This window comes from Cricetulus griseus, unplaced genomic scaffold, assembly GCF_003668045.3.
Source record: "Cricetulus griseus strain 17A/GY unplaced genomic scaffold, alternate assembly CriGri-PICRH-1.0 unplaced_scaffold_38, whole genome shotgun sequence".
NCBI lineage: Eukaryota > Metazoa > Chordata > Mammalia > Rodentia > Cricetidae > Cricetulus > Cricetulus griseus.
Window position 1 is genome coordinate 49,502 of NW_023277119.1, and position 12,388 is coordinate 61,889.

General features: G+C 36.5%; 1 protein-coding gene across 1 annotated transcript; it reads right to left on the reverse strand.

The window, feature by feature from the left end:
* Positions 1 to 2,138: 2,138 nt before the first annotated feature.
* Positions 2,139 to 4,625, reverse strand: LOC113838857 (zinc finger protein 120-like; the record flags this gene model as incomplete). The annotated part of the gene is made up of 3 exons (XM_035453846.1): positions 4,463 to 4,625; positions 4,207 to 4,267; positions 2,139 to 2,502 (listed from the first exon to the last, which is right to left on the reverse strand). Coding segments are annotated over exons 1-3 (588 nt in total), but the record flags the coding sequence as incomplete, so codon positions are not given.
* Positions 4,626 to 12,388: the final 7,763 nt, after the last annotated feature.

Here is a 12,388-nt window from a genome sequence, read left to right on the forward strand (position 1 = left end):
AGAAGTAAAATAACATCTTTTTGCAAGTGTTACAGGTATGGAAGGAAAGGTTTCCCAACTGTCATAAGTCAGTCTATATCTACAGCTTTGATGGAAAGATGTCCAGGATACATGCAGCTCTGGAGAGAAAGGTATCCTGACTGTTGGGAAGTCATGCTATTCCTGAAACTTTGCAGGCAATATTTCCTGGATACCTAAGGCCCTGAAGAAAAATGTAACCTAAGTGTCCAATGTCAGGTACATTTGCCTCTGAGGAGGCAAGGTATCCTGTAATCACACACATGTGAGAAAAAAGGTATCCTGACTGTAAGAAAGTCAGGTTACTCATGAAGTAATTTGTGTTACAGTGGGGAGTGTTCTCCATGCAGGATGAAGCACTCCTGCTTCTTCAGAGAGAGAGAATTGTTAAAACAGATTTGCCCCACTATGCTAAGAGAGTTTACCACCAGATGTGTCCATTGCCTCTCTCCCTCTCTCCAATAGGAAGTTTCCAAGCAATGATAACCATTTCTTCTAAGCTGTTGCCCAAATTGTCACTTCATTGCTTCATGCAACTATGAGGGAAACAGCTCCAGAAATGTAGCAGTCTGCTACAGCACAAGTGAAAATATTTTTCTTTTGCTTCTCTGCTCCACTTCACTTTGGAGTTTTATCTTCCCTTTGCCATTGTATATCATTGTATATCATTGTATATCATTGAACAGAATTATTTGGGAGTGAGGAATCCAGGAAAATGGCAGCCACTACGAGTGTGGAAAATGCCAGCTGACAACTGAACAAGCATAGGGTTTATATATGTCTTCTTAGGAGGATAGGTTATTTTCAGGGAAAAATTTTCAGCCTGTTAATTGGTAAAATTTCAATCACCAAGATTGAAAATCCTTTGAGATTGACTGGATTCCTGCTTGGGGATTGGTTGATTTTGAGCTCAGGTATTGGTTGGATTTTTCCCCAGGTGCTCAGGGATACAGTTTGTTTCTTTGCCTTTGGTTTCAGGGCCAAAGTGTGTTTCTTTCACTGGCTCTTTTTTAACCATTTTGCTCTTATTTCGGAGTGTGTTTCTTAGGCTAAGGTTTCAGGGACACATCTTGTTTCTTTCACTGGATCTGCTTCCTGGGTCAGGGTGTGTTTATTTTCTGGCCCTTTTACACTACACATAAGGTTTCATAAGTTTATAAATTCCTTTTTTCCATGAGTGTGCTGGACCAACAATATAAAAATGGACATCACAATGCTTGAATATATTGTTGTCACTATCAATTTTCTTCTTCAAAATAATTACTATTGTATAACTGATTGGGAGTGTGATGGCTAAAGATCCGACCAAATACTTGATCATGAGAAGCCCTCATTATCTTTATCAGGTACTGAAAAATGATTGTAACTTGTAAAGGCTTGAACAGATTGATAGTGCACAGTTTTCTCTTTTAAAAGGTGTAAAATTAAACCAAACTGACTGCATTTATAGTTTCAATGCTTAATGGTTTTTGTAATGATTCCAAAAACTCCTGATACACACAAAAGCTTTACCTTACTGATTACATTAAAACACTTTGTCACAAGTATGTATTCTTTTATGTGTTTGAAGAATAATTTGACTTGCAAAAGCCTTTCCACACTGATTACATTCATAGGGTTTCTTTCCGGTATGTGTTGGTTCATGCATTTGAAGATGACTGCTGAGCAAATGCTTTACCACACTGATTATATTCATAGGGTTTCTCTCCAGTATGAATTATTTTATGTCTTTGAAGATGACTAGGCTGTGCAAATGCTTTACCACACCAATTACATTCATAAGGTTTCTCTCCACTATGTGTTCTTTTATGGCATTTAAGATGACTGTGACACATGAAGGCTTTACCACACTGAGTACATTCATAGGGTTTCTCTCCAGTATGTGTTCTTTTATGCACATGAAGGGCACCAGAATCAGCAAAGCCTTTACCACAGTAATTGCATTCATATGGTTTCTCCCCAGTATGTCTTCTTTTGTGTCTTTGAAGATGACTGTGCTGTGCAAAAGCTTTACCACACTGATTACATTCATAGGGTTTCTCTCCACTATGTGTTCTTTTATGCACACGAAGGGAACTGAGATCAGCAAAGCCTTTACCACACTGATTACATTTATAAGGTTTCTCTCCTGTATGTGTTCTTTTATGGCTTTGAAGATGACTGTGACTCATGAAAGCTTTACCACACTGAGTACATTCATAGGGTTTCTCTCCAGTATGTATTCTTTTATGTCTTTGAAGATGACTGTGCTGTGCAAAAGCTTTACCACACTGATTACATTCATAGGGTTTCTCTCCAGTATGTGTTCTTTTATGTCTTTGAAGATGATTGTGAAACATGAACGCTTTATCACACTGATTACATTCATAGGGTTTCTCTCCAGTATGTGTTATTTTATGTCTTTGAAGATGACTGTGCTGAGTAAAGGTTTTCCCACATTGGCTACATTCATAGGGTTTCTCTCCAGTATGTGTTATTTTATGTCTTTGAAGATGAATGTGCTGAGCAAAGGCTTTACCACACTGATTACATTCATAGGGTTTCTCTCCAGTATGTGTTCTTTTATGTACACGAAGGGTGCTTGGATCAGCAAAGCCTTTACCACAGTGATTGCATTCATATGGTTTCTCCCCAGTATGTGTTATTTTGTGCCTTAGAAGACAGCTGTGATATGTAAAGGCTTTACCACACTGATTACATTCATAGGGTTTCTCTCCAGTATGTGTTTTTTTATGCATATGAAGAGAACTAGCATCAGCAAAGCCTTTATCACACTGCATACATTCATGGGGTTTCTCTCCAGTATGTGTTCTTTTACAGCCTTCAATTTGAATGTGCTTAGTAAAGATTTTACCACATTGAATACTTTCATAGTTTTTCTCCCCAGTATGTGGTCTTTTATGTTTTTGAAAATTACTGTGTGTAGCTAAGACTTTACAACAGTGAATACATTCATAGGGTTTCTCTCCAGTGCATATTTGTTTATGCCTTTGAAGATTACTATTATATGCAAAGGATTTAACATATTCTGTATATACAGAAGACTTCTCTTCAATTTGGTTGGTTTCATGCCTGAAAGGAAAATGGGCATATGTAAATGCTTTAACCATATTCAACATGATGTTGAATCTTGGTCCCTGTGTGAAGTATTATCACATTTTTTCAATTGTAAAGAAGAATCAGATATTACAATCTTATCATTGTGTATACACTCAAGTTTTCCCCCACTTTAAGGGTTGTTTTGTGTCTTTGAAGATACTTGTGAAGGTTTAATCTTTTATTGTATGGTTCTCATTTTCAGAACCTTTTTTCTACAGGAGATTTTTCACATTTTGAAGAGAACTGGAAAAATTCAGAGCTTTATCACATTGTATATTTTAATTTTCCTACACTTTGAGTCATACAATATTTGATAATAAACTAGAAAAAAACAGAAGTATTTACACAGTCATAGAGTCATACGGCTTTTCTGCAGAGTGAGCTTGGTGTCTTATGAATGAAGTTGGAACACAAATTACTTGTACACTTGAATCAAATTCCACAAGTATGATCAAAATGGGGACTACTACATGACTTTGAAATATTCTGCAAGAGAGGTATACAATGTTCTACATATACTTTTGCTAATATGGCTTGTATCCTGCCTAATACATCATACACCTAATAATGTAAAGACTACAAAGAAGAGTCTTCCTCATTTAATTCAGTTTGACTTTCTGTTCCTTATAGACATGTATTAGTGACTTTAGGATTTCCCTGCAATAACTGCCCCTTGACTGCTGACAATTATTGCCCCTGTCACTAAACTTACAAAAGTAACAGCAAGTACATGAGTAAAACTATCTTTTCTGTGAAGTATTTGCCTAATGGAAGGTTTAGAGATATGCTTATCACATCAACCATGTATATACCTTTAGTAATATAGGTCGTATTAGCATAGCTCTCATGGTGTAATGATTCAACTAGTAGTTTCTTTTAAGTCATTGTTTCCTTGTCACCTTTCTTAAAATATTGTCTTGCAAATACAATTCACCTACATGAAATTGTGTTATATTGTCTTCTGAGAATTTAATAATCATCAATACAATTTAAGCTGTTCTTAACTATATTATTGTTTCTGTTTCAAACTTCAGGGAACATTTCAATTTCTTCAGAGACACATTTCTATGAGTTGAAAATGAAAATTACCTTTCATGTCTTTTAGAACTTGCACCATGTTCTTCAATAGTATGGTCTTCCCAAATGTAACCTAAAAATTAGTGAAAGAAAATGGATGTTATATTATTGAAAATGTGCAAAAATTATGTTACTGTATTCAGTGAATTTAGAACTTTGATTTATTTACCACATTCTTTTTGTATCTCAATCAAATTAAAGAAGAACACCAATAACCAAGGAACAGCTGTCCTATAATTTTTAAATGGGAAGGAAAATTAACTCTTACCTATATCATTGAGGTTCTTGTAGGTCTCCAGCATCACATCTTTGTAGAGATTCTTCTGAGAAGTATCCAGCAAAGTCCACTCTTCACAAGTGAAGTCGATATGCATATCATCATAGGTCAGGACATTCTGAAATATCACATATATGTGTTGAACTGAATGCATGATACTGATAATATTGTAAATGTATATTTCTGTAGAACATTAATTTAAAATGTATTAATTTTATGCTATAAAATATTTGTTTAATGAAGTACCTGTATGTTGCTTTTGTTTATGTTGTATTATTTTAATTCTATGAAGATGTGATTCTTGGCCTGAATACAACACCTGATGTTCTGATGAAGAGGTGTTTATCCAGTAGTGAATTAGGAGCAAGGATAGGCTGTGGTATCAGGAAGAAAGTATGCATAGAAGAATAAATCTGGAAGCAATGATGAAGGAGCAGGAGAAGAAGAGGAGGTTGGTAAGGGTCAGCTATCCAGCAACTCAGCAAGTCATGAAGTTTGAGGGAAAGTAAGATATACATAAATGGAGAAAGGTAAAAGTCCAGAGCAAAAGGCAGATGGGATCATTTAAGTTAAGAAAAATTGGCTAGATATAAGCCAAGAACAGGACATGCCTCTTTATATCAATTTATGACCCGGGAAGTGCCCTCACCAAAAGGTCGATAACTAAAATGCTAAAGGAGTAATACACTAAGCAAATCGTTTGTACCCAACATGGGGCCATATTTCTATGTAAGGAATGAGAAAGCTGAAAAAAATTGTCCCCTTAATGAGCTTCTGCCTACTGTTGATCGCTTGAACAGCCAATAGCCTAAGTAGTAATGATGACAACAGTTAAAATGATTGCCACAGCACAATCATGAGAATTCTAGAGCTCTAGGAAGGCACTGTGTAGTTCTTGGTGACCTACCTCTGACTGGGCTCTGAGTTTTAGACTTTGCTTTCATGAACTCAGAAGCAGACATAGACAACTTAGACAGCATGAAGAAGATCCATGTGTAGCTTAGCTGTCTAATGTTTGCTTTGGCAGTAAAAAGGTTAAAATTCATAGAGTAAAATAGGTCCAGATGTAAATGGAATTGAAAGAGGCACTGTTGATGTAAAGGAGTCCATATAGTTTATGAATGCCTTAACTATTAAAAAGTCAAAAATCTTGTCAAATGAAAATCAAAAATGCTTTGTAGAAGCAATTTTGCTTCTGTTTCCCCAGGAAACAAGAGACCATAGATTTGTTCCAGGTTGACATAGATATGTGTTGAGCATGGGAGACTATTGAGACTTGACAGACAATATATATCAAATAAAGTTTCTGATGGTCTTCACAGGACTTGACTATGATCTCAAATTTTCTCAGGGACCGCTAAAGGTTGCCTTCATCCACAAAAATCAGGAAGCATCTGGAGAACACAACTTCTACATTCCCAAAAGTTGGGGGCCGGGAGTCTTTTGATGATTTATTGAATTGTTTATGAATGTTTGTATTTAGGGTAATACAGAAATGAAAAAGGGTAGATTAATGAATATACTATAACATAAAATAATTACTAATCTCAAATATTTTGTGTATTAATAGAAATTTAAGTTAATTTCTGCTACAACACACTGTGTATATGTTTCTACACTTCCTTAAAGAATTTTTGTATATTGATACAAATTTAAGTTGGTTGTTAAAACATATTGTAATTGTTTCCACTCGTGGTTTTTTCGAGTGCTAAAATGAATTGCTAATTTTCATAAAGATAATTGATGGTTATCTCTGAGAAAAATATATATTCCATTCTGAACTGCAACAAAGCAATGATTTCTAAGTTTCCTGCTTTTCAAACAATAATGACCGTAACAATAGTGGCCTGTGAAAATAGAATGGTGAACTTTGGAGTCATGGTGTTGTGCTCCTTCTGCAGAAAAATATTAACAGAGCAGCCCATTCTAGGATAGTCATTGGATGCTTCTATATATTGTCACAGAAAATATTTTGTGATATGTGTATCTCCATCACTCAATGAAAAATCTCATCTTCAAAGACTCTCAGATTTCTTTTATATGATCTGAACTAGTTCAATGAAGTTGTCTTGAAGATTTTTGCTAACTTCTATGTTAACATAGTCATATGTTAATTAAAGTTCCACTATCCTCTTCAAAGACAGAAGAGTCTGCAAGACAACCCTGAATTTTGAAGAGTATGTGTTTACTCATTTTTATTATTATGCATAACATTTTTATAGAGGGTATATAAAAAGTTCATAAAGCTATCTGACAGCTTTAAATAACATTACATGTTCATACACTTTTTCTGAAGTTAGACACCACATTTAAATTACCCACTCAATTGCTGAACATAAAAATTATGTAACCACTGCACATTAATTTTAATTTTAAACAATTATCTGTCTATTTATATATGTGTGTGTATACACAAGTGTGTGTGTGTGTGTGTGTGTGTGTGTGTGTGTGTGTTTGTCATTCAGATGACAACACTGTTTCTCTTTGCCCCAACACGGTCCTACAGATTCAAATTAAGGTAGGAAGATATGGGAGCAACAAACTTTATCCACTCATCCATTTCACACACTTTTTAATATTAGCTTGCGAAAAGGGTTAAATTTAACAGAATAAAAATTAACAGGTCAGACCAGTGGTTCTCAATCTGTGGTTTAAAAATTACAATAATTAAATAGCAATGAAAATAATTTATGTTTAGGCATCAAAACAACATGAAGGTTTATAACTATTGCTCTATGAAAATTGCCCATCAGTTTATCCTTACTTTCCATTGCTAAACCAAAACCCCTTCAGTTTAATCCCTCTTTTAGTTGAAAATACTGATAATTTTTCCAAATTATTTTACCTAGTTGTTTTTGATTTATTTGTTGTTATGCACTATTCATAAGTATCTAAGATATAGACATTGGAATTTGAGCCTTACCCCTATCAGTCCACAAATTTAATGTTTGTGAAGATAATCTCCATTGTGCAGCTTAAATTTAGTTGCAGTATACTCTTCATAATTTAATACAAAATGCATATCTAACATATCTAAGAGTTGAGTAATATATAAATGTAACAAATGCACCCTTTATTTTAATTTACCTCACATTAATTTCACAGCTCTATTTTCCTTTTAAGGATGAGGTCAGAGTCTCCTGTTTGTAATCTTTATATGTGTTTTCAATTTCAGAATATGATATTTTCTTATTATCTTCATTTTTCAAATATTAAGGTCTAGATGTGAGCACAGCTGACATAGTATGGAAGGTTTGTGATAGAACCTATAGGTGATCAAGAGCGGTTACAAAGAATTTCTGAAGGTAAATTACTTCTTCAGACCTCTAGTCCTGGTGAACATAAGGGTTCTACATTACGACGAATAAGATCTTTTCTGTTTCTAATTTTTAAAATTTAAATTAGAAACATTGTTACATAATATACCAGTGCCAATACCATGCCCCTCCCATCTGCCCTTATAAAATATCAAACCTCATCCCATCCCTCTTCAGCTCAATAGTAAAGGGGAGGCTTTCCATGGAGGATTATCAATGTCATAGTTTGTTGCAGGGCCTAGTCCCTCCCCATGTGTCCTGGCTGAGAGTATACACTTCTATAAGGTATGGGCTCCCAATGTCCACTCGTACACTAGTGATAAATACTGTTACACCAATAGAGACCCCATAGACTTCCCAACTCTCCTAACTGACTCCCACGTTCATCGGACCTAATTCTGTCCTATGCTGGTTCTGAACTCTCAGTCTGAATTCCCCCTTGTTCAGGTCACCTGTTTCATACATTGCTCATCACACCTCACTCTCTACACCTGGATTTTAGGCATTCAGCTCACTGCTTAGCTGTGGGTGTCTATTTCTTCTTCCATCAGCTGCTTGACAAAGGCTCTAGGATGGCATACAAGGTAGTTATCAATATCATTATAAGGAAAGGGCATTTAGGATATCCTCTTCACTATTGCTTAGAATCTTATTTGGTGTCACCCTTGTATTTCTCTGGACATTTTTCCAATGCCAGAAAACAGAACATGTCACACAGAATGAACATAATAAGGCTTACAGGGGCTCAGAGAAAGTGAAGCAGCTATCATGGGCACTACACCTCACTGTGGCAGGAACTCTGCAAACATGCTTTGGTTGATTGGCTTGGTTTGTTTGTGGGATTCCACCAGTAGCTATTGTGGTGTCTCTGACTCTAATTCCTGCTCTTGGGACACTTCCTTCTACTGAGTTACCATGGTCTGCTCTGTATGGGGGTTTGTGCATAGTCTTATTGCACCTTGTCATGGTATGTTTGGTAGATATTCCTGGGAAGACTTCTCTTTTCTGAAGGGAAACAGAGTAGAAGTGGATTTGGGAAATAAATATTGGGGAATGGGATGGAAGGAGTAGAGGTACAGGAAGCCATGCATTTTCTCCTCATACCCTGTAACAAACCAAAAAGCTCAAATTTCCAATTTCTCTTCTGATACTCAAGACAATGTCTTGACTGTCATGTTTTGTTTAATCAAGAAACTAATTGGCGCTTTCCAATATACCCAGCAACAGGACATTTTCCCATTCAGGTTAAGAGGAATATGGTTATATTCAAGCACAAACTCAGGCAGACATCCCTGTCTCATATGCCTGTCACACCAGCCAGAATAACATGTAAGGTGGGTCAGCAGCTCATGAAGATTCCACAGTACCTATATTCCCAGAGAGAGTCCTCCAATATCTCATTAGCTGCCACCCCTAAAGCCATGTCACCACCAAAAATTGGATTAATATCCTCTGCTCAAGTGCAGTCCACACAAGTCAGAAGAATAGATAGGCAAACTGAAGCAAAGACACCCTTCTGGACCAGAGTTCATGTCAGCAATCCAAAATACTCATTGGTTCCTCTCCGGTGGATCTTCTGCATTATTTCAATAACCCCCAACACTATTTACAATCCAATTCCCTCCTCATCTCTATATTGTAGCATACAACTTTAAAGGAATCTCTATGCTCAAGCAAAGAATACACTATCTGTCAGAAGTCCATACGGGTCACCTGACCACAGAACTCTACCAGTCTCTCCATGCCCTCTCAACACTATCAACAGGCTCTCTCCTCCCTTCCATTATTACAGCTTCAAACGTTGGCAGATACTCCCTGCTGGAACAAAGACCACACCTACAGCAAGATTTCCCATCCACAAATTAGGGTGAGAAGTCCTATTCAAACATAAACCCTCAGATAAGAAGATCAAAGAGCAAATAGAAGCCAAGGAAAAAACAACATCCTTCCAACAAAGAAAAATTGAGATAGAATCACCTAGACTCACAATCACCTCAAAGCAAGATAACTGGACAGCAGCATAAAAACACAACCAACACACATTATAGCAATAAGTCACTACCAGGTTCAAGAGAATCTACTACAGGCAAGTCATGAATATTCCAACACTGTCGAAGCACAATGAAGAAAAACATTATTAAGAAGACAAAAGTCCTTAAAGGTGAAGTGAATTAATCCCTTAAAGAATTCAGGAAAAGGACACTTGAAATATTAGAGAAAATTTCTAAATCCCTTAAGGAAAGTTAAAAAAGAAACTAATAAACTGCTGATGAAATGAATGAATCCGTTCAAGATCTGATGCCAAAATAGAAGCAGTAAAACAAAATGACAATTTAGGAACTCGGGATATGAAAATCTATGTAATCCAACATCACCTACAGAGGCAAGCCTCACCAAAATTGTACAAGACATAAAACAGAGAATTTCAGGCTTGGCAGGAAAACAAAATAAACCTCACTAAATGAATTTCCCACAAATATAGCACTTTTTGGCATGTACCGCAACTATTTCAAAATAGAACCCACAATGCATTGACCTCCAACATCAGTTCCCACTTTCTGCCTCATTCCACGGCTTAAGGATATGAGTTCTTAGACCCCTGATTTAGGTGCCATGCAAATTTTCATGATGCTCCTGTATCACTCTGGAAACAAGGGCCAAATTAAATCATTTATCAGGTGGCATAGATATATAACAAACAGAAGAGAAAAATAATACAAAATGATTTATGAAATGGACATCCAGGACATCTGCAACTATATGAAAACATCAAACCTAAGAATGACAGGAATAGAATGAGAATGAACTCAGTTCGAAGTCTCAGAAAGTACTTTCAAAAAATGCATAGTCAAGATTTTTCTCAACTAAAGAAGCATATATGAGAACACAGACAACAGAATCATAGAGGCTCACGAGGTTTTGCACCAGGTTTGATGGGGGTGTCCTTCTGTATACATGCTTCTATTATTGGAGGATGAATAAAACACTGTTTGACCAAAGAGGCAGGAAGATATGCAGGACTAGGAGAGGAGGAGAATTTTGGAAATGGTAGACAGAGAGAGCCCACCTGAGACAGACATGATGTAGCTGCAAATTATCAACAGGTCTGGGCATTCTCCAGTATGCCAAGTTCATGTGGAAATACATAGATTTATAGAAATGGGTTAACACTTAAGACAGAGCTAGCCAATAAGTAGCCCTAGCCATCAGCCAACAGTTTAATAACTAATATAGCATTTATGTGCTTGTTGGGTAATGAGAAGGGCAGCAGTACCTGGCGGGACAAGAAAATCCAGCAGCACATAACTTCTGTTATTGTTGATATCTTGGTGTTTTTTGTAACTACTGAAAGTAGAAGTGTGTGTGTGCTCTCTCTTGCCTGCTCTTGGAATCCTTTTCCTCCTGCTTGTTTGTCTCATACAGCTTTGATAGGAATGTTCACATCTTGTCAAATTGCAATACATTATGCAGAGTTTTGGTGATATCTTTGGATAGGTTATTTACTCGCAAGGTAAATAGAGGAGGACCTGGTGGAGAGTGGGGCAGGGGACAGGACTGAGATGAGTGGAGATAGGGGAAACTACAGATGGGATGTATTTTATGAGAGAAGAATAAATTTAAAAAATAAAGAAGGGAATATGTGCACAGCAAGAGAAGATTGAACTAAGGCATTAAAACTCTTCAGGACAAACAACATAATCCTGGAGCTCTGCCATACGCAGGTGGGGTATCACTCTTTTAGGGATAGTTCTATCCCTAAAAATTGTCATATATGTTTATCCTTTGCTATTTACACTCCTGTGTTGAACTTTCCATGTAAGATGCCCATAGTTTGGGTATCTCAACATCCTATTATCTCAAAATTCAACATTGGCTTCATCTTGAAAACTTCATGTAATGAACTCTCACTGCATCTTCACTGGTTTTTTAAATCTACCACCTTTCAACAGTGTTGAACTGAAACCACAAAGGAAGAATCCGTGACCTATAAGTTTTGCAAGTTTCTTTATTCCAGAACAAGTAAAACATGGATCATACAATAAATTTGGATTCTAAGTTGTGATGGACTCTACCACAATTGGACTAGAGTTACAGCATGTTCTGTTTGAAGTTCCTTCTTCAAATTAGGAATCAAGTGGCCTATTCCTTCTGTAAATTGAAGGCCTTCATTCGGGAAGACTTACCATTAAGGAACCTTCCTAATTAAGTGATATATCAAATACCAATGAACCATGATACCAAAAGTGTAAAACATTTTGTGTATGGATTTGCTCCTTTCTCAGATGATTTTTTCTTTACTTTTTCGAGTCAGGGTATCTCTATGGCTTTTGAACTTGTCCTTGAACTAGCTCTTGTAGACCAGGATGGTCTCTCACTTACAGAGTTCCACCTGCCTCAACCTACCAAGTGCTGGGATTAAAGGCATGTGCCACCAACACATGGTCACCTTTCTCAGATGTAAGCAGGAATTTTCTGAGGATTACTTGGCAAAACTGTGAAACTCATGTAGAGTAAGGCATAGTGCTAAAGTCTTCTGACCCATGTTTATACATTATTAAATCAGAATCCCAGTAGTGTCTAAGCAGTAACTGACCTAAGA